At 39.3% G+C, this 26,651-nt stretch overlaps 1 protein-coding gene across 1 annotated transcript; it reads right to left on the reverse strand.

Moving 5' to 3' along the window:
- Positions 1 to 806: 806 nt before the first annotated feature.
- Positions 807 to 26,210, reverse strand: YME1L (ATP-dependent zinc metalloprotease YME1L). Its single transcript, XM_076132426.1, has 17 exons — positions 26,052 to 26,210; positions 25,772 to 25,953; positions 21,295 to 21,471; positions 19,874 to 20,013; positions 19,204 to 19,353; positions 17,720 to 17,852; positions 17,040 to 17,142; positions 16,360 to 16,570; positions 15,762 to 15,862; positions 15,033 to 15,161; positions 9,420 to 9,583; positions 7,863 to 8,028; positions 7,242 to 7,324; positions 6,635 to 6,735; positions 5,473 to 5,618; positions 4,702 to 4,808; positions 807 to 3,707 (listed from the first exon to the last, which is right to left on the reverse strand). The coding sequence occupies exons 1-17, from the start codon at positions 26,085 to 26,087 to the stop codon at positions 3,557 to 3,559; spliced, it is 2,280 nt and encodes a 759-aa protein (XP_075988541.1). The 5' UTR covers positions 26,088 to 26,210; the 3' UTR covers positions 807 to 3,556.
- Between the last annotated feature and the right edge of the window lie 441 nt (positions 26,211 to 26,651).

Consider the following 26,651-nt stretch of genomic DNA (forward strand, 5'->3'; position numbering starts at 1 on the left):
CAACTCGGCTACGGCTAGGCGACACCGCGCTTACGCCTCGCTTATGGATATTTTCTCACTTCTTCAATAAGTTTCTCCCTTTGCATCGTTATTTTGTGTTTGAATCGAACTTAAAATTTTAAATAAAACATACGCGCAACACGAATGAAATACTCCTTGCGAATGGCGGCGTCTTTAGCAGGCAAGTCGCGGGAGGGGAAAGGGGAAAGGGTGGACGAAGAGATGTGAGCTCGGGTACGGAGAGACGTAAGCGCGGGGACGGAGAAACGTAAGCGCGGTGACGATGAGCCGTAAGCGCGGGAATTCAAGTTCGGAGCCTGTTCCGAGGCGAGGCGATTACGTTATTATTCCGATTAGTGTGCGTTGCAGTAGGGAGTTTAATACAAACCATTCTGAACGGCTCGAGGCGATACGGTGACGATCCCTTTCCGATCCCATATGTGTGCTGAGACCCTAATGAATTAGACTGATTTTCGTAAATTTTTGAACCGCTAAAATATTTGTTTCGTGTGGGAATCGAACCCATGAAACATTACCATGGCCATATAGTCGACAATAGTAATGTAGAGTAGTACTAAGCACTCAATTCTTAGATGGGTGACCGCCTAGTAGTTATAGACCCTAAAACATTTTATAAGTAAACCTCAATTCCGGTTGTTGTCTATTAAGATAACAGTCGTTAAGCCAAGTCAAAAGCCTTCGAGCGGCTTGAAATGTTCTGACACTTAGTTGACCATACTTTTAAATAACTGATTCTCATAACTATATAACGAATACATAATGTATAAGTAAATAAAAACAAAATGTACACCTTTTTAATAGACTTTTATGTTTTTTATACATTTTCATCATAAACTCTCTATTATAACATAAATACTCGAAAGTTACTCAATCGAGACTTGAACCTGTGACCCTAACACTTACAATAAGGCATCGTGGACACTAGTGGGCATATCTGTGTAGTTATCCCACTGCTGGGCAACGGTCTCCTCTAACACCCGGTTTCTGAGTACATTTAGCGGTAGTTTATCTATTCAATAGCGTTTTTAAATGAGTTTAAACGTTATTGAGTAGATAAACTACTGCTAAATGTAACTCAGAAACCGGGAAAGGTAAAGTCACCAATTGTGGACTTTGCATACCTTCAAGAACTGTGTTAAACAACTCTCAGGCATGCAAGGTTTCATCACGATGTTTTCCTTCACCGTTATAACAAGTGACTATTATTTCTAATACACACATCACTTGGAAAAGTCATTGGTGTGTTTTAGACTATAGTTTTATGTTACCTAAAAGAGCCTCTTATTTTATTAAGTGGCGAGTTAGGGATCATATAAACTAAACCGAATTTTCAGTCAAATAATTTTATTTAAAGCTTATTTGAACATTAATGACAAAAGTAATATAGGAAGAATATCAAAAACGTTATTCTTCTTTAAATAAAATTATTTAATGATGGAAAAGTAATCGTTATATGAGGAGACTATTTTTATTTATTTAAAAACAACTCTCGTTCTAAGAATTGCTCTTGTGTCGCGGGTACTTTTACAAACATACAAACAACAGACACAAAGTACAACCTGATCTGAAACAACTATTTATGGATCGCACAAATAAATTTAATTTATGGCATCAAAATTCCTATGGAAATGGAATCAACGGGATAAAATTCTACCCCGAACGAAGTTGGGCCAATCCGCTAGTATTTAAGCAACCCTTGGCGCGGTAATACATAGATGGGTGACCGCATAGTGGTATTTGACCTGAGCGTCTCTGTGCTTCGGGATCGTAAAAAGTCCCGGTTGTTATCAATTAAGATAACAGTCGTTAAGCCACGTCAAAGGCCTTCGGGCTTGAACAACTTTGACACTAGGTTGACCACTAACCATACGATAAATGAAAAATGTATATTTGTTTAAAATGGAAGAACTATTTCATACATAGATATGCCCACTAGATATATATAAATTTGTTTATTGCTTTTTATATAGGAGCAGACTGAATTGAAGGCTAACACCCTTTTTCAAATAAATAAATGAAAATAATTTCTCGTATCCTACCTGTATGGGAAGAAGGCGATATAAAAATTATTTTCATTTATTATTATTTTAAAAAGGGCTTTTTAAATATGAATTCTATTATCCTAAGTAGGAAAATTACTAATTTATCTACATATAATCTTTCATGTCAATTATTTTTTTGTTTATATTAGTTGGTTATATTAAATAATATAATTTTAAGCCCAATTTTACACTAATGAACAAGAAATTAGGTTATCAAATAGATTATTAACCGTAACTTAACTCATAACCGTCACTTTATCCATCGAATACGTTATTAGGCACTTACCCGTAAGATGTAAAATGGGCCTTTTGTATTATTATTTGATACAAAGAGCGAATTTTTGTATGAACGTCATCATAAGTTTAGCCTTTCTTCCAACTATGTTAGAGTCGACTTACAGAATCACCGGATGCAGCTGAATACCAGTATTTTACATGGAGCGACTGTCTATCTGACCTCCACAACACAGTTACCTAGGTTATAACACGATACTCTTTGGTAAGACTGGTTATCAGACTTTCAAGCTTTCTGTTAACGACTATCAAAGATCTTTGGGAAACAATTTGTAAACAACTTAACTTGGGATTCGAATCCTACAATATTTTTAAATGTTCTTTATATTTGTATAAAACTTATTTTTTATATTTAAGACATATTTTCACTCCTATATTTTAGGATAACTTCTATTTTTTTAGAAGTATTATTGAAAATTGCCAATTATTTTGTACTAAATTTATTTATGCACATATTGACAATGTTACCTTATTCAATAAGATTTGAAGTACATATTACAACTGCTCGACTTATTTCGATGAATTTTAGCCAGATGATAGATCTCATGAAACAACAAAGAAATAGAAAAAAACATTTTTTTACAGGCAAAGCCATAGGAATCTGGTTAATTTATTAATTAAATATAACCAACTAATATATAATTAAAACGACTAGCATTACCATTTGCTAGGGTCTACAGAATAACTATACTAACGTTTCAATAACCTAACTATAGTAACGGATAGATCTGTCATTTTTCTATTTACTGACAAACTAATTCGAAATTATCTATTAGTATTTATACAATTTGATGTTTATTCAAGTCTATACCAATGATTTTAATGTATGTATGTATGTTAGTCTTTATTTCATGTCAAAACGGCTTAACCGTATTGGGTAAAGTTAGGCAGGGTAACAAGACCATTCTCGGGCTTAAACGAAAAGCATTTTTTTTGAGAATATAGACATTTAACTAATATGAAAAACGCGGGCGAAGCAGCAAACATGAATAAGTATTTGACACTAAATTTTCCTATAGTCACTGTAGACCCCAAGCTAACTAACAACACAATCAAACAAACCTACCAAAGTTTATAAATTTTACTTATTTTTTATTTTCAAAAACTTTTTTACACTAGGTGCCTGCAAAATTTTCAAATGATTTCTCATCAATGTGAGAGTGGGGGGGTCTTTAGGGGGTGTTTGGGGGTCATCGATGCTATGCGGGGGCGGGGGTGCCGAGCAGGCCGGTGGCGGGGGCGGCGGGGGCGGTGGAGATGGGCTCCTTCGCTGGCTTCGTGTGACGTTCTACTTTGACTTTCTCGCCGTTCATAATGGCTTTAATGTCGTCTGCGTCTAGAGTCTCGTATCTGAAAAATATAGATTATTATTGTAAAAAGTTAACGCTTAATGATTGTTTATATAATTCTATATATAATAATAGGTAAAGTCGGCTCCAAAAGTCTATTATTCCATGGACAAAACATTGGACTATGATTAAAGATTCAAACTTATAATCAGCCTAGCCTTTCTTCCAACTATGTTGGAGTCTTCCAGTCTCACCGAATGCAGCTGAATACCAGTATTTTACATGGAGCGACTGTCTATCTGACCTCCACAACACAGTTACCTAGGTTATAACACGATACTAAGTAAGACTGGTTGTATGACTTTCAAGCTTCTGACTGCTAGTAACATCAAAGATATTAATTAATTTTTCCAAAATACGGAGGAACTCTGTCTGTATAATTTGGTCACCCATCCACTGGCCAACCTCGGTAAGCGTAGCTTAACCTGAGAGATAGATCCACGCAGCTGTTGTTACAGAGTCACGAACTCTCAATTATCCTACTAATATTATAAATGCGAAAGTTTGTGAGAATGTACATATGTCTGTATGGATGTTTTTTACTCTTTCACGCAAATACTACTGAACCGATTACGATGAAATTTGGTATGTAGGTAGCTGAAGACCCAGAATAACACATAGGCTTTTTATCCCGGAGTTCCCGAGGGATCGGGATTTAAACGGAAAGGGTTTCCACGCAGACGGCCTCTAGTTATTGATATTTATTATATAATGTACCTCTGTGGCGCGGTCGGTAGTATATGCGACTGCGGTGCGAGAGGTCTCGGGTTCGAATCCTGGGTCGGGCCAAAAAGTATTTTCTGAGATTTGGTCTGGACTGGTCGTGTCGGTTATCCGTCCCACCAAATTATGAGAGTGATGGAATAAAGAGTGTACCTGTGTATTGTGCACACACTTGGGCACTATAAACAAAGTCCTGCACAGATGGCCAGTTTCAATGAAACTGACCGCCGTAGCCGTATATCGGCTAGGAGGACATTATATATTGTACATACTTGAGCAGCGCCTCTGCCAGCGCCTTATGTTCGCGCGCGTGAGCTCGCAGTATCGCCTTGGCTCGCTCGTAACTGTCTGACAGGATCTTTTTGATTTCACCGTCCACCTGATACATACACATTATAATATTACTATTTAGTATTTTAGAACAAATCAAATTTGTGTAGACATTCGGGAAAAATGCCGCGCTTGAATTTTTAACCTGAATTGTGACGAATGGACCGGAAGGAATACTCGATTGGTTCAAGCCGAACAAGTGGAGTTAGTTTAGTTGTGGGCTAAGAAACGATTTTAGTCAATTTTGCCCCCAAGGGGATAAAATAGGCGACGAAAGCTTGTATGAAAATTCTGTAATAAGTCACAAACCACGCGGTCGTATTCACCGGTAAAAGCTAGTCTTTATTTTCATACTTAATATTATAAATGCGAAAGTAACTCTGTCTGTTTGTCTGTTACTCAATCATGCCTAAACTACTGAACCAATTTGCATGAAATTTGGTATGGAGATATTTTGATACCCGATAAATTCAAATTCTAATTATATTTATTTGCAGAAAATTTGGTACAAAATAAATTAGTTGGTATCACATATTTTGTCATGAAGATGACTTGCAAATATTAAGCACGTATTAAGCGTATCTACATATTTCTAAAACTTATATTAATTCATACTGGAAAGGACATAGGTTACTTTTTACCCTGGGAAAATGACGCATTCTCATGGGAAAATTCAGGTGGCGGAGGGTAAAAGCTAGTATAACACAACTCACCAGCTCGTTGGTGTAGGGTCCCAGCTGCTCGGCCTGCGCCAGCGAGCGCTGCTCCATGGTGCGCAGCCCCACCTTCTCGCTCATGCCCCACTCGCGCACCATGTGGCACGCGATCGACGTCGCCTGCTTCAGGTCCGACGACGCGCCTGCAACCACCAACATATTATATATACACAAAAGAACTCGTAGGTTAGTTAATAACAGTCGATCAGATCTATCTAAGAGGTTCAGCTATGCTTGTCCAGGTTGTTTTGTGGATAGGTGAACTAATACAAATTGAGTTCGTCCGTGTTTCGGATGGCAATTTAAATTGTGGGCTCTGCTGTCATTTTCAAAATTCTCTGCAGCCGTTAACAGTAGTCATAAGCTTGAAAGTCTGACAACCAGTCTTACAGACGGGTATCGTGTTATAACCCATATAACTGGCCTTTCTACCAACTATATTGGAGTCGGATTTAAGGTCGAAGGCCATCATGGTCACCCATCCACAGAACAACCTCGGTAAACGTAACTTAACCACAGATAGTGCGAATGTTGTAACTTAGCCTCGAGCTCCTCAAATCACACGACGAATAACACTTAGAAAGAGTTCCGTTCAACTCTAGCACGGTCGGTCAAATGCCCGCTCCAACCGCGCACGCACTTTTATATATTCGTTATAAGTGAAAGGTGTCAGTGGAGGGGAGTGGAGGGGCGCACCGGTAGAGAATTGCCAGACGAAAGAAATAAATTATTGTTTTTCTCATTTTGAAAATACGCCGTCATTTTTTGATATAATTACGGCTTTTTCCTTAGAATTAGACAGAGAACGCCATTTAGTAAATAATTAATTATGGATAATATTGAATTGAACTGAACTGACTACCTCCGAGGCGCAGTGGTTTAAGTCACCACGCTGTTACTTACGTCGGGAGGTCGTGGGTTCGATTCCCACACGGAACAATTATTTGTGCGATCCACAAATAATTGTTTCGGGTCTAGTTGTACTTTCTGTCCATTGTTTGTATATTTGTAAAAGTCTGACGGAAGCTGTCTTTTTAAAACGAAATATTAAATCATAAATAACAAAATTAAATATTTTTTCATTTAATATTGTCCGACTGGTGAATACCACTTGTCCAGTGGAATTGTTTTATTATCTACTACATAAAGTTATATTTACCGGAGGTGATCTTCTCAGGTCCGAAGATGAGCTCCTCGGCGGCGCGGCCACCCATCATGGTGTCCATCATCGCTAACAGCTGCTGCTTCGTCACGTGGTATCTACATACATACAAACATACATACATATTATCATTTAATTTAACATCGCTGGGTTAGAAGCGTCCGTAGGGTTGCAAATTCGATTCCCATAGTGAGGGACTCTATGAATTTACTTATTATAATATTCATTTAAGACAGACTTAAAATTAAATTACTTTTGCACTGTTTTAAGACAGGGTTACGTTCATGTAATGGACGCTTTTTCTCGGGTCTTAAAAATATTATAACAAAAAAATTAATAATCCTGATTTTACAGACCCTACGATAAATAATGATAGACCCCGAAATGGAACCCGAGACTTTACTACCGCACTGCTTAGACAACAAACTTTTGTGTAACTAAACGATGAACATAAAACCTCTTTCTTTTTAAAGTCGGTTAAAATAAGGTAGAGAAAAAGTTAAGATGTACTCAGTATCCGTTGTTTGTAAAAGTCCCTGCGTCAGTAGTCTTTGTACATAAAAGCTATGTACATATACTATATGTACGTATGTATGTATGTTACCTTTCTTTGGCAGGTATATAGGCGGTGTGTCCGAGCGAGGGGCCGCGCGGGATGATCGTCACCTTGTGCAGCGGGTGCGAGTCCTGACAACAACAAAAAAATAATTAATACATAATATACATATCTATGCTTACAGACCGTAGGGTCCATCAAGGTTAAATTTATGGGCCCACACGATATTATAGATACTCTTACTATCATATCGTATCATACTTTAGTATAGTGTACTTAGTGTGTAAAAAGCTTGGGCCCGAGGGCCCAGATTACCCAAGAGCCCACAGGTCCACATAACTCAAGGGCCCGCGGATCCACATAACTCAAGTGCCCACGGGTCTACATAACTAAAGAGCCCGTGGGCCCAAATTACTCAGGGGCCCAGGGGCCCAAAATGCTAAAGGGTCCACCGGTCTACATAACTAAAAGGCCCATGGGCCCAAATTACACAAGTGCCCACAGGTCCACATAACTCAAGGGCCTATAGGCCCAAAATACTCTAGGGTCCACGTCTCCACATAACTCGAGAGCCCGTGGGTCCAAATAACTCAAGTGCCCATAAGCCCCAAATTGTTTAAGGGCCCACATTCCTCAAGGCCTTCGGGCCTTTATTTAAGTTATCTTTACCTTGGTATAGTAGGCGACGATGGCGTGCCCCCCCTCGTGGTAGGCGGTGATGGCGTTGGCCTCCTCGTCGGGCAGGCGCGAGCGGCGCTCGGGGCCCATCAGCACCTTGTCGCGCGCGTCCTCCAGGTACTTCATCGTCACCGTCTTGGCGCCGTCTATGGCGGCCCTAGGAGAAACAAAATGAGTTTTAAAATCTAATATATAAAATTCTCGCGTCGCAGTTTTCGTTGCCATACTCCTCCGAAACGGCTTGACCGATTCTCATGAAACTTTGTGAGCATATTGAGTAGGTCTGAGAATCGGCCAACATTTATTTTTCATGCCCCTAAATTAACTTTTTTAAAAAAAAATTATGGTATAACAACGTTTGCCGTGTCATCTAGTGTATTTATAACATCGTCTGTTATACCTGAAGGTGAAGACAAAGGTGAAAGGTATTTACAATGTTAGTCTCATGTAATAGGGAGCGAGCTTCTTACCATATACAGGGCACGTTGCTAAACTACAATTGAGAAATATCCTATTGTAAGTCAGAGTCGTCAGCAGCTCGCCAGGTACAGCTCCAGGTACATATACAGTTACAGTCGCAGGTACTAACTTGAGCGCGGCCTGGTTGACCATGTTCTCCAGGTCGGCGCCGGTGAAGCCCGTGGTGCCGCGCGCCAGCACGTCGCAGTCCCGCCAGGTACAGCTCCAGGTACATATACAGGTACAGTTACAGTCGCAGGTACTAACTTGAGCGCGGCCTGGTTGACCATGTTCTCCAGGTCGGCGCCGGTGAAGCCCGTGGTGCCGCGCGCCAGCACGTCGCAGTCCCGCCAGGTACAGCTCCAGGTACATATACAGGTACAGTTACAGTCGCAGGTACTAACTTGAGCGCGGCCTGGTTGACCATGTTCTCCAGGTCGGCGCCGGTGAAGCCCGTGGTGCCGCTCGCCAGCACGTCGCAGTCCCGCCAGGTACAGCTCCAGGTACATATACAGGTACAGTTACAGTCGCAGGTACTAACTTGAGCGCGGCCTGGTTGACCATGTTCTCCAGGTCGGCGCCGGTGAAGCCCGTGGTGCCGCGCGCCAGCACGTCGCAGTCCCGCCAGGTACAGCTCCAGGTACATATACAGGTACAGTTACAGTCGCAGGTACTAACTTGAGCGCGGCCTGGTTGACCATGTTCTCCAGGTCGGCGCCGGTGAAGCCCGTGGTGCCGCGCGCCAGCACGTCGCAGTCCCGCCAGGTACAGCTCCAGGTACATATACAGGTACAGTTACAGTCGCAGGTACTAACTTGAGCGCGGCCTGGTTGACCATGTTCTCCAGGTCGGCGCCGGTGAAGCCCGTGGTGCCGCGCGCCAGCACGTCGCAGTCCCGCCAGGTACAGCTCCAGGTACATATACAGGTACAGTTACAGTCGCAGGTACTAACTTGAGCGCGGCCTGGTTGACCATGTTCTCCAGGTCGGCGCCGGTGAAGCCCGTGGTGCCGCTCGCCAGCACGTCGCAGTCCCGCCAGGTACAGCTCCAGGTACATATACAGGTACAGTTACAGTCGCAGGTACTAACTTGAGCGCGGCCTGGTTGACCATGTTCTCCAGGTCGGCGCCGGTGAAGCCCGTGGTGCCGCGCGCCAGCACGTCGCAGTCCACGTCGCTGTGGGCGCGCACCCGGGCCAGGTACAGCTCCAGGATCTCGCGCCGACCGCCGTAGTCCGGGGTCGGGACATTCACCTGAAATACACAAATACATATATTTCAATATATACATGGAGAGGAGGTCGTGGCTTAATAAACAACCACCGCGCGGATAGATTACTGAAGTCGAGCTACGCTTGCCGAGGTGGTTTTGTGAATGGGCGACCATATTATACACTCAGCGGCAGAAAAAGTGGCCCAAAGCAAAACTACGATAAAACTTTTTAGAATATCAATATAATATGGTTACTATTTTGGCTATAACTATTAGTTAAACAGTTTATACACAAGTTTAGTTACAATTTACACTAAATAATTGAATTTTTAATCAAAAATGGGAAAAATTAAAAAATACAGCTTTTGTCGAAATCGCTTACTGAAAGTTTTTGCAAAAACCTAATTCTGCACCAAAGAAAAAATCTAGTTTATACCGCGTGTTAACTCCTCTAGCATTTATGGTGACCTGCATGCATTCTGGCATGCTTTGGAGGATGTTTTAATTACTTCTTGAAGAACTTTATCCCACACTCTGACTAGAGCGGTTCTTCGCTCGCCAAGTGATTCTTTGGGCAGTGCGCATACACTGTTTTTTAGCATGTGCCAGACATGTTCTATGGGGTTGATGTCTGGACTGTGAGCAGGCTAAGCCAGTTTTTGAATCCCGATATCAGCAAGGTGCGATTCCACAACGCGGGCGCTATGAGCGCGCGCATTAAACTGCATTAGAGTTAATCCTCCCGACCAATGAAATCCATAAGTGGTACAACATGGTCTTGGAAGATTTCTTCAATGTACCCGGCTGCTGTTAGGCGCTGATCTACGATGACAAGCTCCGTACGTGCCTCCGAACATACACCTCTCCATACCATAACAGACCTACCTTTGTAACTGACCGTCTGACGTGTTGTGTTGGGAAAAAACCGTCCTTAATGGCGTCTTTACACTCTCTCACGACCATTTGGTGCTCTTAATGCTACTCAGCACTCATCGGTTAACAAGAACTTGCTCCATTGGTCGATAGCCAATTCACATGTTTACGAGCAAATCGTAATCGCGCAACTCGATGGTGTCTCTCGAGTTCTGGTACTTGGGTTGGTCTTCCTGCCTGTAAATTACGTTCTTTTATCCTTCGCCTCATGTTCCGTTCACTAAGAATGACTCCGCGTGCCGCTTGAAGCCTCTAGTGAATCTCAAACGCTGTCAGAAAGCGGTTTCTCAGCACCTCGAGGTTAACAAATCGGTCATCTCTTGCGGATGTACATCGTGTTCGTCCAATTCCTGGTCGCCGCGTGTAGAGACCAGTCTCACGATACCTCCTAATCGCAGACCTTAAAGTGGTACGCGATACATTGAAAAATGCAGCCACCTCTCAATGGTAATGGCCCTGATCGGACAACAATACCACCTAAGCCACTTGCTCAGCAGTCAGTGGCATCTTCAAATCTTTTCTAAAATCTAAATAGACCAATAATCAATAAAAATCATAAAGAAAATCGTTTCCGTGCAGCAATATTTCAAAATACAGAATTCAACTGACCTCTCGAATCAACACTGAATTCGGTTCTAACACACATTGTTAGAAAAAGTCATCCGTCACTTAAATTAATCTGAAATTCAACACTTCATAACACTAAACAGATCACTTCGCAACTACTAACAACAATATATCTTTCATATATTACTTAATTTGTTTACAAATTCACGATAAGCGCTTGGGCCACTTTTTCTGCCGCTGAGTGTATAAACCTGTTTCAGAAAGGCATAGTAAATTGTGGTTCCGGGCTGTCATTTTTAAAGTTTGTTGTTTGTGTTCGTTACCATTAGGGGAATTTCAAAAAAATGGCACACTACTTGAATTTCTTATTCAAAATTTTGATGCTGCTCTAGGATATTATTTTGGATGAAATTAAAATAATCATAGTATCTAGTTTGTAAAAAAAATAGTTTTTTTTCATGTTCATTAAGATTAAAGGAGAAAAATGCTTAAAATTGGGGGTAGGCAAGTAGAAAGTGTCCGTTTTGATACTAAACTTAAAATTGAATATAAATGAAACAACACCGAATTCCAGCAATTTAATTTTTTTTTCTGGATAGCAAAAATATCTTTTAATTACTGGCGAATTATCAAGGCGAAAATAATGATATTAAAATTAAATGCAATCAATTTTATCTCGATTTTGTTACCATGGGTTCCAAATCGACAATTATTTTTTATGCTATTACCATGAAATGCTCCAGATCCCATCAGAAACTTTAAAAAAAACGTTAAATATCAATAACTTTGGATCCAGAGCCCATATTTTTTCATAGGTTGAAGAGTTTTTCGTAAAATCGATAAAAACCTTAGAAATATTTGAGGGACAGTAGCAAAACCGAAAGTAACAAAATCGTAAGGTTTAGTTTACATGGACCTATGGCATAATATTAAAGCGCAACTAATTGTATTTTTCTACAAATTAAACATACAGGCATTATTTACTTCTTAATACTTACAAATTATTCAACATAATGTATTTTTATTGTTTTTATACTACAATTATTTATTTTATATATATTTTTTATCACAGATTGCTCCAGAAGTTGCAGAATAGTTTAGCTGTAAATAAAAAAAGCATTTATTAATTATAAATATACACATATCTCAAATAAATAATGATTAATCAATTATAAACATACAAATAATTCTAATCTCTAATGTAATTTTAACGTATTTTGTAGTTAACAAGTAAAATATCAATATCGAAACAACAGCATGTAAGACTAGCTTTTTGACGTCGGTTTTGTTACTTTTGCGGTCCGACTATATGTTACCTTACGTATAGTAACAAAACCGAAGTAACATAATCAGCCCATCGCACTTTCAAAAAAATAAATTAGTAATTCTATTTATCTTATGGTTAAATTATCAGCACCAAATTGTTTATTAAAACTAGTTCTTTCACATGAATGCAACCATATAAAACATGTATGGTACAGTTACAAATGAATTAGTCACAAACCTGACAGTAAATTTTGGTTCACTGCGGCTGCGCACACAACTCACTTCCACTGGCGACAAATAACACCGAAAATCTAATTTTAAAAATTGCCGATCCTTTGCACATGAGTCGAAATATTAGAAAAATAAAACAAAGTACGTTTTAATAAGGAATTTCCGCAAGAAATCGTGGTAACAAACCCGACATGTCCGGAAAGATCGAATTTCGGGGACAACAATAAATATTTTTTTATTCAATAAATATAACATTTTATTACAATTGTACTTCATTGGAATGGAAAAAAAGTTAATTTTAACCGAATTCACCAAAATATTTTGAGGTATTCGAGGAAATTTTACTTCAAAATTTAATTTTTAAGTTGCAGATTGCACTGGGGACAGGTCGAAATTGAGGGGTCTGGTGTGATAAAACCTAGTGTAAAAAAAACAGTTTTTACTTTATTCAAATAATTGAAACATAGAAAAGAAGTATAAGAAATGCATTTTCCGTTAAAAATAAAATAAAAATTAATCATATTATACAACTTCGAGAAAAAAATTTGCAAATCGAGGGACATGCCTAAATTATCGATGTGCCATTTTTTTGAAATTCCCCATTAGTCAAAAGCTTAAAAGACTGACAACCAGTTTTACCGAGTAGTATCGTGTTATAACCTATGTAAGTGTGTTGTGGAGGTCAGATAGACAGTCGCTCCATGTAAAACACTGGTATTCAGCTGCAACCGGTGAGACTGGGAGCCGAGTCCAACATAGTTGGAAGAAGGGCTGGACTGATTCAGTCAATTAGAGATATCTCTATGTATGAATCTGTCCCACATTCAAGCATGCGACCCCAACCTACAGGAGTCACTGCAGCCTTCATAAACTCCTTCCCCACAACTGCAGTGTCCCACAGTCCCGCCCCCACCTTTATTTCAGACTAGCTGACCCGCGCAACTTCGCTTGCGTCACATAAGAGAGAATCTATACTAATATTATAAAGCTGAAGAGTTTGTTTGTTTGTTTGTTTGAACGCGCTAATCTCAGGAACTACTGGTTCGATTTGAAAAATGATTTCAGTGTTAGATAGCCCATTTATCGAGGAAGGTTATAGGCTATATATCATCACGCTACTATCAATAGGAGCAGAGTACCAGTAAAAAATGTTTCGGAAACGAGGAAAAATGTCACCCATTCTCTCTAATGTTACGCAAGCGAAGTTGCGCGGGTCAGCTAGTGGTTCATAATTTCCCCCGTTTTTGTAACATTTCTCGTTGCTACTCTGCTCCTATTGGTCGTAGCGTGATGATATATAGCATATAACCTTCCTCACTAAATAGGCTATCTAACACTGAAATATTTTTTCAAATCGGATCAGTAGTTCCTGAGATTAGCGCGTTCAAACAAACTCTTCAGCTTTATAACTTTAGTATAGATTCCTATACCATTAGCCCGCTTCGCCACCACTGCCCACCCCTCCTAATTTCCACAAGAATTTAACATTTCTAAGGGCGCGTTCCCACTTTGTCGTGACGACAGATAATCGTGTAGTTTTAAGTGTCGTGGCTCATGTGTTTAAATGGAGGTGTTCACATATAGAACGACACGACTTACTGTCGTTTACGACATTTTTTGCAGTGACGACAGATTATCGTGACAGTGGGGACGGTTAGATACGACAGTCACTAGATGATATTTTTTTGACGACAATCGTTATAATGGGAACAGCTAGAGACGACAGTCATCCAACGATAAATTAATCGTTACGGCATAGTAGGAATGCGCTAACTACATCCAAATTTCTTTACAGTATGCTTTGATAAAGAAAACATGTAGTACCGACCCTACTCAACGTGGGATAGGACAGTTAGTTTTATAGGAAAAAGGATTTGTATATAACATGGGTGATGCACATAACACAGCGCGTGTGACATGCGACCTTATGTGATAAGTTACTGTCGGCCGCGGTATGACTCACGAGCGACGTATAGCACTGCAAGTGAGCTTCGATCGGGCCAGTATAGCTAAGAAATAATTGAGTAGGATTCATCAAAATCCTTTCTTAGCGGACGCTACGTCATAACATCTACCTGCATGCCAAATTTTAGGCCGATCCGTCCAGTGGTTTGGGCTGTGCAATGATACATCACTATCGCCCGATTTTTGAGTACTTTTAGCGGTAGTTTATCTATTCAATAGCGTTTAAACTCATAGAAAAAAATTAAAAATGTACTTCAGAAACCGGGGGTCAAAATTGTCTATAGTCTTTATGTATATTTTGATTGCCTCCGTGGCGCAGTGGTTTAGGTCGCCCACCACGCCGATAACACTGCGTCGGGGAGGTCGTGGGATCGATTCCCACACGGAGCAATTATTTGTGCGATCCACAAATAATTGTTTCGGGTCTGGTTGTGCTGTGTCCGTTGTTTATATGTTTGTAAAAGTCCCCGCGACACAAGAGCAATTCTTAGTAGGGGAGTTGTATTATAAAAAATAAAAAATCCTCACCTCGACATCGAACCTGCCAGGTCTCAGCAGCGCCTGGTCGAGGTCGTCCCTCCTGTTGGTGGCTCCCAGCACGATCACACCCTCGTTCTGATGGAAGCCGTCCATCTCTGACAGGAGCTGGTTGATAGTCTAAACACAAAATATACATTTTATATGTCTACATACAAACAATACATACATATTTCACACATACATAAAATCACCGTTTTCTCCCCATGGGGGTAAACAGAAACTAAAGAATATACGTTTATTAAGTATTTACATAGATAACACCTCACTTGCAGGTGTAGACAGAACTGTAGAAAATACACTCACGTTTCGACATTTTTCAATGCTAGTTCTATATAATAATAGGGTTCTATATTATTGCCATATAACGGGCACATATCATAACTCCGGGCTACTACTGAGCATTAAAAAACTGTATTGGATAATTTGACACTACAGTTAGAATTTAACGGACCAGGAAATCAAACCTGAGACAACGTTATCAACGATCGCTTACCATTACCACACACTGGCCACAGAATCAAAACATTTTTCCCAAAAAATGATCTATCACTGTACAAAATTTTATCCAAAACGGTACAGCATTTCTCCCATAGCTAGAAGAGAATCAACCATCCTTTTCATTCTCCGCAACACAAATCTATCACTTCACAAAAATCTATCCAAAACGGTTCAGCTATTTCCCCACTATAGTAGGACATACAAGCACACGTAACTCACTTGATTGGCATAAGGATGTAACACACTGTTGGTCCGCTTGGCGCCCACTGAGTCGATCTCGTCGATGAAGATCACGCATGGCGCACGCTCCTTGGCTGCCTCTGTGCAATACATAATATAATAGGTTAATAGGTGTATCAATAAGAGTTAGGCTATGGCACAGTGGTTGAGGTCACCACGCCGCTACCGGGAGGTCGTAGGTTCGATTACCACAAGGAACAATTATTTGTGCGATCCACAAATAATTGTTTCGGGTCTGGTTGTACTTTGTGTCTGTTGTTTGTATGTTTGTAAAAGTCTCCGTCTTTTCAAATAAGAAAAAAAAATCATTCAGGTGGACTTAATAGGTACGGGTCCTATGCACCTTTTATGTATAGTAGACCTATAGGGATCAAGTAGACCCCTGCGGGTCTGGTAGATCCTTTGTGTCTAGTGACCCCATAGAGGTCTTGGTGGACTCCGTACTGGTTAAGTGTCTACCAGACCATAGGGGTCTAATAGAACCTTACTAGTCTAGTAGACCAGAGGTCTTGGTGGACTCCGTACTGGTTTGATAGACCGATATGGGTCTGGTGGACCTTCAATGTCTAGTACTCACTGAACAAGTCCCGCACCCTCCTCGCGCCCTGCCCCACCAGGATCTCGTCGAACTCGGGCCCGGCGGCGTGGAAGAACGGCACCCTGGCCTCGCCCGCCACGGCCCGCGCCAGTAATGTCTTGCCGGTGCCCGGGGGACCCACGAGCAGCACCCCCTTGGGCAGCTTGCCGCCCAGCGTCGAGAACTTCTCCGGGGATTTGAGGAATTCCACCTGGGGAAAGAGAAAATACGTATATCTATACTAATATTGTAAAACTGAAGAGTTTGTTTGTTTGAAAATTTTGAACCATTCTTGCTTATGGGACGCTAGCGAAGTTGCGCGAGTCAACTAGTACGTACATTAAATTACCACTTATTCTCGAGGAGAAAATCTAAAGAAATCTGGTTTTGAAAGATCTATTATTAAGATTTTTGAGTAAAAAGATACTGTGATTTTAGCTATTAATACACCAAGATTGTTTTTTAGGACAGGTAACGAATTCCTCTTGCGAATGGCACTTCGTTAATTTATAAAAGTAATGGAATTCAGTGTACAGTTCACACAAAGTCTCTCAAAGCAAGTCTTAAAAAATATATTAAAGGCAAAACACAACTTCAAACTGGTCCCATTTTTGAAATATCGACAAAAAAATCTCGAGCACTTAGTGTAGGTAGAAAGGAATGTGTTATGTGCTACTCACAACATCTTTGAGTTCCTGCTTGGCTTCGTCAGCGCCCTTGACATCGTCGAACGTCACCGATATATCTTCAGGGTCCACCTCCACCTGGTTACCCAGCTGAATCCTACAGCAAAGATAAATATAATATTAATAATGCAAGCGAAATTGTTTAACATTGTACGGAAATTCAAAATTTAAAAGATCGTTTTCTCCCAAAACTATTTAATTTACTATATAATGTACTTCGGACTCAAAAGTTTATCATATTCGGGGAGACGACTATTGCCCACTCTTTCTAATCTCGAGAAAATACACTTGCCCAACAGTGGGACAGTAATTGTCTAATCATCGACCAACACTTGCCCAGCGTGGTAGACATAAAGCTAATTTCACTCCGAGAGTAAACTCTTGGCCACTCTCTGTTATATCAAGAGACGTTTGCCCAGTAGTGGGACAGTAATTTTCAAAGCCACACTTGCCCAGCGTGGTAGAGTCAAATCTCATCTCATTTTTACAATGAACTGTTGCCCACTCTATTTTTGCCCACGTTTGCCCAGAAGTGGGACAGTAATTGTCAGATCCTCAAGCGACTCTTGCCCACCCTTTCTCATTCAGTTGGTCTCATTCATTTGAACAAAGTGCTGGCTCAGACCATTTCGAGAGGAGGCCCTTGCCCAGCAGTGGGACAGTGGGACAGTTACCTGAACACAGTGCCGCTGACGGAGGCCATGAGGCTGACGAAGATGGCGAGGAACAGCACGATGGTGAGCAGCTGCTGCACCAGCTTCAAGTATTTAGACGCCTTTGTGCCGCGCACGTTGTCCGGGTGTGAACCTGCAACAATACGATAGGGCTTAGAAAATTATTCAGGTCATCATTAGCCTAGCCTTTCTTTCAACTATGTTGGAGACGGCTCCTAGTCTCAGCGGATGCAGCTGAATACCAGTATTTTACATGGAGCGACTGTCTATCTGACCTCCACAACACAGTTACCTTTTGACTACTGGTAACAGCTGGGACCTACAACTTAACGTGCTTTCCGAAACACGGAGGAACTCTATATGTAGGTATAATATGGTCACCCATCCACAGAAAAACCTCGGCAAGCGTAGCTTAACCTCACAGATCAATCTGAACGGCTGTTTTTACTAAGTCAACGAGTTCTATTAACACATCTATCTACATTTTATAAATCCCCCCTCTCTCCCCCTCTCCACGTACCTATCTGATAGCCAACAGCGAACGCAACATGATTGTTTCGTTGTTGCGTGTCGCTCTCTCGCTGTTCTCTCATGTCTGGCGTGTCTCGCATTCTTGCTCGGACAGAGGGCGCAGGCGGGGGGCGGGAGCGCCCTAGTTGTTTAGGGGGAGGTTACTAGGGCTTACCTTAGAGGAGCTATGATGGAAGGGTCGTGGGTTCGAATCCGTAATCGACTAACTTTTGAACATAACTTCGTCCGCGTGGTTTGTGACTTAGGACAGAATCTTTATAGAAATTTTCAGCCGCAATTTTATCCCCTTAGGGGTAGACAGTTGATGAAAATTCTTAACGGATGCCTACATCATAACATCGACCTGCAGACCAAATTTCAGTCCGATCCGTCGATTGTTTGGGCTGTGCGTTGATAGGTCACTATGTCAGTCAGTCACCTTTGAGTTATATACAGGGTGGCCCAAAAGTCAACGTCCAACCGAAAACCTGAGCTAGGCCAAGTTATGTTGGCTCACAAAAAATAATAAAATAAAATCTATCTCATGTAGTTTCTTAATTGCAGTCATTTTTTGTATATATTATAATTGCCACCCTGCGATGAGTTCACGACAACTGTGGCTACAAATGACCTCTTTTCTAGTTCTTTTTTTGTGTGGAGTATTCTTACGTAACGCTCCTACAAATTTCAATTCATTATTTGCACACAACTTTATTGGAATTTCAGAAAATACCCCTTGTATGGCGAACCATGCCTTGAAAATGATTTTATCACTCAACTTTAACTCAGTCTGTCCTGAAAAAGAAACGTACTACGCTTTTCGGCAACTGCCCTTAAAAGCTGGCGCATTTAATAGGCTTTCTAAAATGGTATAACACTTACTAAATCATTTCATAAAAGAGAAAAAAAATCTGTCAGATTTTCGTTTGGACGCTAACTTTTGGGACACTGGTATATTTAGATAGACCCCATACCTGCTAAGTATCCCTCAGCGAAGGCTATCTTGATCTTGTCTTTCTGCTGGTGCGTGAGGTGTGACTCCTCGTTGAGCAGCTTCTCCAGGCGCGGCGCCACGTCGGGGCCGAGGTTCTGCTGCTTCTCTGGGGGCTCGGAGGCACTTAGTCCTGGGGAAAAAGGGGTAACAAAATCAAAAATCAAATAATTTATTCATTTAGTTAGGTCAAATATTGACACAAATGATAGTTATTACAATTACTGAATCTACCACTATATACATATATATAACATGTGTTAAATAAATATAATGTAGGCTGCTTTCTCGTCTTCACAACATTTTTTTATAGTGACTCTACTCTTTTAAGCCATAGCATAGCATGGTGTTTTTCGAAGCAGTAGTTCCTAAAAATTAACATTTTCTTAAAGACAACTCCCGCATTAAGAAATGCTCGTATTACGGGGACTTTTACAAACATACAAACACCGGACACAAAGTACAACCAGATACGAAACAATGGTTTGTTGATAGCACAAATTTTGATAATTGTTCTATGTGGGAATCTAACCTTCCAGGCACAATGGTAGCGGAGCGGCGACCTAAACCACTGCGCTACGGAGGCTGTTTATGTTTGTTCTACAGACTTGTAGCTATATTCAGGCACATAAAGTTATTATAGTAATACTTACGCAGTCTATTAATCAAGTTAGGGTTCCTCTTGAGATCGGCGTGTATGCCTCGCTCGGTCTTGAACCCGCGCACCTGCACCGCATACTGAAACGTACTGTCCCGCACCAGCAGGCCCGCGAACCTGTGCGTTAAACTGAACCTGAAACAATATATTGCATGATTAACAACCAGGCTCAGAACAGATACTCGTGCTCACCACACAAATATTTTGTCTTAGGTGGGATTCGAACAGCGCAGCTACGGTTATCACAACATTACATTAACCACTAAATAGTTAATAAATAAGTCTGATAATCTCGTTGCGTTATTCAATACAGTTTCAAAGATGTATTATGAAGGACGAAAAATTTCGCTTTAGTTTGAGCAACGTTTACTTAGTCTGTCAGTCTGTCGATCACTATACTGCCGTCGTAAATGTAAACACAGTAACTTAAGTTACTGTGTTTATAGTTTGTTTAGTTCTTTGGAATCAGGAGACCGCGGGCTATTTGAGAAAGTTTTCGGTTTGTTTGTACGATGGATAGTTACCGAAATACATTAAATAAAAACACAGTATTTTTACAAAAAAAACATTTTTTTTAATAAAAAATACAGTATCTGTGTTATTTTAAATTAAATAACAGTATCTCCACTACTAACTGTGTTTTTTTAACGTGAATAGATTTACTTTTTTTTATTTTGCTTGATTATAACACGGCTTCTTCAGTTACTGTGATTGCGTATAAAATATTGTTCAAAGATAAACAACAAATACTTGAATAAATCACAGTATCTCATTTACTGTATTACTGATTTTATACGTATTTCTAAGAAACATAGTTATAACACAGTATGTACATACTTACTGTGTCGTAATTCCCCTAATGTTAATATCTTTACAAAGTTACAACACAGTAATAGGTAAAACTTGGTTACAACACAGTAACCGTTGAGTTACCGTGTTGTAACTTAAAAAAGAAAAAAATATTATATTATTACCCTAGCTTAATACACATTATCTAATTTTATTATTTATACAATAATAATATACTAGATATATATATACAGAATCAAAGATTTAACTATATACTAACATTAAAAGTTGCATGAAAATATATACAATAATTAGTATCTTCATGAGAGCAAAAATTAACCATTAAACTTCAACCGCGTTTTTCTCAAAACGCATATTTTGAAGTTACTGTGTTTAGATTTACGACGGCAGTATAGGTCATTGTGGGTTAGACTATATACTATAGGGCAGTCTATCGGTCACTATGTTAGATTCAGTAATTGTAACGACTATCATAAGTGTCAATATTTGACCTAAATGAATAAATGATTTGATTTTGGTTTTTGACTATAAGTCAGTATGTCGGTCACTGTAAGTCAATATGTCGGTCAGTGTGGATCATAGTTGCCACTACAGATAATACATTACCTGTTGTGTGTGTGTATGTCGAGCGTGAGCGTGTGCAGGTCGGCCCAGCCGCGCTTGTTGTCGTCGAAGCTGCGCGCGGACACGTGCGACACCTTGCGCGCCGACGCCACGTCGCGCAGCCGCGCCGCGCGCCGCCCCGGCAGACACAGCGCTCGCACCTCGATGTTTCTCATCTCGCTGTACCAACAAACTTTTATATTCATTGCTGTTGCAAAGAAAAATATCAAGTATTTCTTACAATAGTTGTATTTTAATCATAAGTTTTATACTCTAGCGTTGCATGTTTAATGTGTAAATAGGATACGGGAATTAACGCGAACACGCATTTTACCTACCATTTTTTCGGCGCAGGTTCATTCAGGCGCACTCACCGTGTCAGTCAGCCTGCGACGCGGCGAGTGCAACCTGCGCCGAAACGTTTAGGCATTTTAAGGTAAAATACGTGTTCGCGTTAATTGCCGTATCCTATTATACATTGTATTTTAAGTTCTTCTTTCGTGCTCCTGTGTAGTCTCAAATACGTAGTTGTAAATATTATGAAATACCCGCACGGGCAATGTACACCTAAGTTGACTAATAATTTTTCTATATATCAGTAAAACCATTTTTTTTTTAAACAACTCACGCACTAATAATGCTCTAATGATGAGTTCTTTTGCCCCTGTCCGTGCGTCTGTGTCCACTATAATTTGTATTTTTTATATGCCGCATGGAAATCGAACCTGAGACACTATATGACACTCCAATAATAGTTAACGATACACACGTCGTCAATACACATGAAAATAAACATACAAATAAGATAGTATACTGTATGTGCGCACAAACAAACATTATATATTATCAGACAAATAGTATGTTTATCTGACAGAAATAGCATAGAAACATAGTCACGTTTTGATAAAAAGAAAAGTGCGTACAACGGAAAATTGATTCCATCTGATCATGTAAAGTGATAGGCTTAGTTGTAAATATATTTCGATAATATATATGATCTTACTAAATAAATCTACTACTATAATAAATGCGAAAGTTGTAAGGGTATGTTTGTTATTCTTTCACGCAAAAACTACTGCATTAATTTTAATTAAATTTGGTACACTGATAGCTTACTACGAGGCGCCCATAGCCAGTTGCGCTCACCGGTCTGACAACGATCTGTGGGTGAAGCAACCGTTGGCGCGGTGATTCTATAGATGGGTGACCGCATAGTGGTATTTGAGCTGGGCGTCTCCGTGCTCCGGAGGGCACGTAAAAAGTCGGTCCCGGTTGTTGTCTATTATGATAACAGTCGTTAAGTCAAAGGCCTTTCGGGCGGCTTGAACAACTTTGACACTAGGTTGACCACTAACCATTCGATAAGAAGAAGAAGAAGAAGACTGATAGCTTATATCTCGGATAAACACATAGCATACGTTTTACCCCGGGTATGCTTTTCACGCGGTAGTCGCGAGTAGAACCTAGTATCATAATGCGAAAGTATGGATGTTTGTTACTCTCTCACTCAAATACCACTAAACAGATTTTAATTAAATTTAGTACACAGGTAGTCTATAACCTGGATTTTCAGGTGTCAAAACTACATTATATTATATCTAAGTTTTTCAGTAGTAAAAAGCATATTATAACTTTTAAACTTTCGTGTTGCATGTTTAATATATAATATTATTAAATTAAAAAAGCATATTATTTTTACATAGAACACTTTTGTACCTCGCGAAATCTATTCACATCGCGGGTACATACTAGTGAGTACATATATGCAACAAACAACTTTCTTCAATACAAGTTTATTTAAATCCAGCATATAGACTTGTTATCAAAATTAGTTAATTATGTTACAGGTCAGGAGATAACGAAGTAGTGTGACGAGAGAATAACGATTATGTTTATAATATTGGAGTAGTATAAATATATGGGATTTACAATATGAGAAGGAAAATCCATGCTTATGTATAAAATATCACGCCTGTTATAGCCAAAACTGTAAGCAATAAGCCCACTGTGATTCTTGACAATGATTTTTTTGTAAAATGTTGAAGATGCGCTTCCACTGCATCGCATTCGGAGTGCATGTGCAGCAACGAGTAGGCATTATCGGAAAAGCAGACTTTATATCAAGAACATTACTCTCTTGCTGTTCTCTCAACTCTCAACTCTCTTGTTCAACCAACATTTTTAAAACCATTCATTTGTGATAGCAAACAAATGAAGTCCTACAGGGGTGTAAACCCATGTTTCGCTATTTACAATGTTAGTTCCATGTAATAGGGGCGAGCCTATTGGCACATTACCAATCTACCATGGCTTGTATCAGGAACTGAACCTGAGTACTTGTGATCAGACACCAGAAGCAGTAGTGGTCATAGTGAGTGATGTGTAACTAAATAAGTCCTAAGGGCATTTTAAGGTAAAATACGTGTACGCGTTAATTCCCGCATTCTATTATACATTAAATAAGGGCTACTTGTTTTTAAATATGAATCACAAGGCTCTAGTTTTGAAAAACCAGTAAGATTACTGAAATTGTAGACAAAATCTTGTACAGGAGCAGAGAGCAAAATGTGTTGTACATTGGTTAATCCTGCTATTCAAGATTTGAAATGAATTAAAATGCCATTCCAAGCAAAAATGACACGAGTAAAACAAAATTAGACATAAATATTTGTAAACAGTAAAACAGTGTTTGTTGCCAAGATTAAAATTAGACTTTTGACATTACTATACACTTTTAACAATATGGAGAGATGATTTCATTAAAATAACAATTTAAAACTATATACATGAAACTAAGAAGCTTGTTTGTCTTTCTTTGCACCATAGCCACAGAAGAATCTTGTCTGTCTGTTTGTGTGAACCTATCTTGTAAACGGCTCGGCCAAAAAGGATGGAAATTTGGCATAGCTATCTTTAGTACTACTCCATAAGCTCACACCTTTTTCCCATAGGGACTGAGACCAAAGAACTTTGCTTGATATGATCCTTACAAACTTCCCTTGCTTCATTGACATCCATATGTCTTGTCATACAGGACCACCAGTTACTAATGTAGCGTTGCCAGGTTGCCAAACCTAATAGCCGGACAGACCAGCCAGTTTGGCCGGACGTTTGGTTAAAAAAGCCGGACACTATATTATTTAGGATTTTGTCTCAGTATTAATAGGTACGACAATTTTTTGATTCCGCTCGGCGGCAGTGCTCGCTTGTTTGCGAAACGTAAAAAGCCTAACAAAAGCCGGACAAGACGGACACCGTTTATTTTAGCCGGACTTGCAATCAAAAAGCATAACTATGTCCGGCTTTATCCGGACGCCTGGCAACTCTATAAGCACTAGACTTTTTCCAAGATATTACCAATATGATCTGTGTACATACTGTGGTGTAAGGCGTCCCTTCTTAGAGCATCTAGTTATGTTCGCGCAATGAATTTAAAACTGTTTCATACATTTAGTAAAATGGTGTATCCTTATAGAAGATGAAGAAATAAGATCTAATTTAAATTTATCCTCAACTATTTCATAATATCACATGTTTTGTGTTAACAATAGATGTTTGTATAACATGTTATTATAACTAAGTCATGACAGGTACATTATACGTAATATTGAGCTTGTTATTCATAGGATATAGGCACAAAACACCATGATTTTATGAAAGCATAATCAATATATTATGGCCTTCATAGTAGAATGACAAAAAAGACAAAATACTGATAAGTGAAGCAGTAGAAAGACATGCATGTCCTTTAAAAAGGTCATGCGAGTGTTGTAACTGACAAGATGTATGGATGTGAATAAAGCAAGGGTAGTTATAAGGATTGTAACAAGTGGTCTGTGTTCTTTGGTCTCTGTCTTCCATTATGGGAATAAGGCAAGATTTCTTTGCCACTGCCTTAGCATTCGTTTTTGGATATGCTTACTACCAATAAATAACATCTTAATATGAGCTGGTAATTCTTTGCATCAGTTTCTATGTTTGTATGTCTGTAAAAGTCATTGTAACATGAGACTTTTCAGTGTGATAGATAGACTTTAGTTTTGGATTAGTTGCAATCAATTAAAAGACAAAACAGACAGAGAGACCCTGAATAAAAATACACAGATTACACAAATATGATATTGTTTTCATAATATGAGAATTTGTCTCATTATTGCTTTAAAATAGCATTGTTTACTAGTTAAATACTAATAGGATTCTATGTAAATAACCCTGTTAACGAAATTAGATGGGAGATATCCGCTTAAAAGCTTTAGATTTTTAGATATATGTTTGTTCATGCATCACACAATAACTATTGGATGTTATTGACTAGAACTTTTACCGATTACGAGCTATATTCTCCAATTACTAACTACGATACGCTATATCAAAATCGGGCGAGTAAAATCCGAGATATACACATATAAAGTTAGTACAGACAGAAGCCGCGCGTTATAAGTCAAGCAATCGGAATACAATAGTGTTATTCAGTACGTACCTAAGAACATTCTTATCGAAGTTCCTCAATGTTTGTTCCAAACTCTCCGGGCAAATCGTTGCGTCATAACATGTACTTGAACCCTCCTTACCCTTCACATTTTTATTTTTCACACTGTTATGCTTCCTCTGTCTAAAAACACTCGAATATCTTGATGATAACTGGCTAAAACTAACTAAAATCTGCAATGACGAAAGGTTATATTTGGTGACAAAACAATTTTACATTACAATACAACAATATATTTCGACTTTTTATGCGCCTTAGATCACATATTTACCTGGTTTTGAGTGTTTAAGGAATTCAATGAGAACATGTTACATGTAGATGGTTATTATGTGTTTTTTTCTATAATGAAGTACACTCGAAAATTTTGTAGGCTCTCACGTCAAACTTAATTTTCGCAGCGAAAAATATGGCCATAGTGTTGCCTTATTGACAGCTGATTGTTGCGCTTAGGTCGGATACTCAGTCGTTGAAATGTTGGGTTACTATACCTATTTTGAACTCATAGTTTAAACTACTTTTTTTATAGAGAATTTTGAGTAACTATTCTATAATAAATAGTACTTTTAATGTACCGCTATTTAATTCATCCTGAACTAATACTACTGTAAACATATAACCGTATTTACAAAGTGTGGTGTGAGCGCAGTATATTCAAAAATTATGTTTCATGCTAATAGAATACAAGGTTTGAGGCATCAATTAATTAGCCTCTTATCAATAAATCATTTACCTACATGAAGTCCGCAGTCTGCAGCGCAATACACATTTAAATACTTATACCTACATTTGTTATGCTTATATTTAGTGCGCCGACGTATTTGTACGTAATCAGTAAAAAAACATAAATGGTACAGCTTACGCAGCTAACTTA

The sequence above is a fragment of the Anticarsia gemmatalis genome, chromosome 27, assembly GCF_050436995.1.
Source record: "Anticarsia gemmatalis isolate Benzon Research Colony breed Stoneville strain chromosome 27, ilAntGemm2 primary, whole genome shotgun sequence".
NCBI classification, from domain to species: Eukaryota; Metazoa; Arthropoda; class Insecta; order Lepidoptera; family Erebidae; genus Anticarsia; species Anticarsia gemmatalis.

Coding starts and splice junctions, on each gene's coding strand:
- YME1L (XM_076132426.1), bottom strand. CDS start 26,087: ATGTTCTCATTGAATTCCTTAAACACTCAAAACCAG. Junction 9,584..15,032: donor CTGGCAGGTTCGATGTCGAG/GTGAGGATTTTT, acceptor TGTGTATTTCAG/GTGAATGTCCCGACCCCGGA. Junction 3,708..4,701: donor CTGGCAGAGGCGCTGCTCAA/GTATGTACAATA, acceptor TATATTTTTCAG/ATACGAGACTCTAGACGCAG.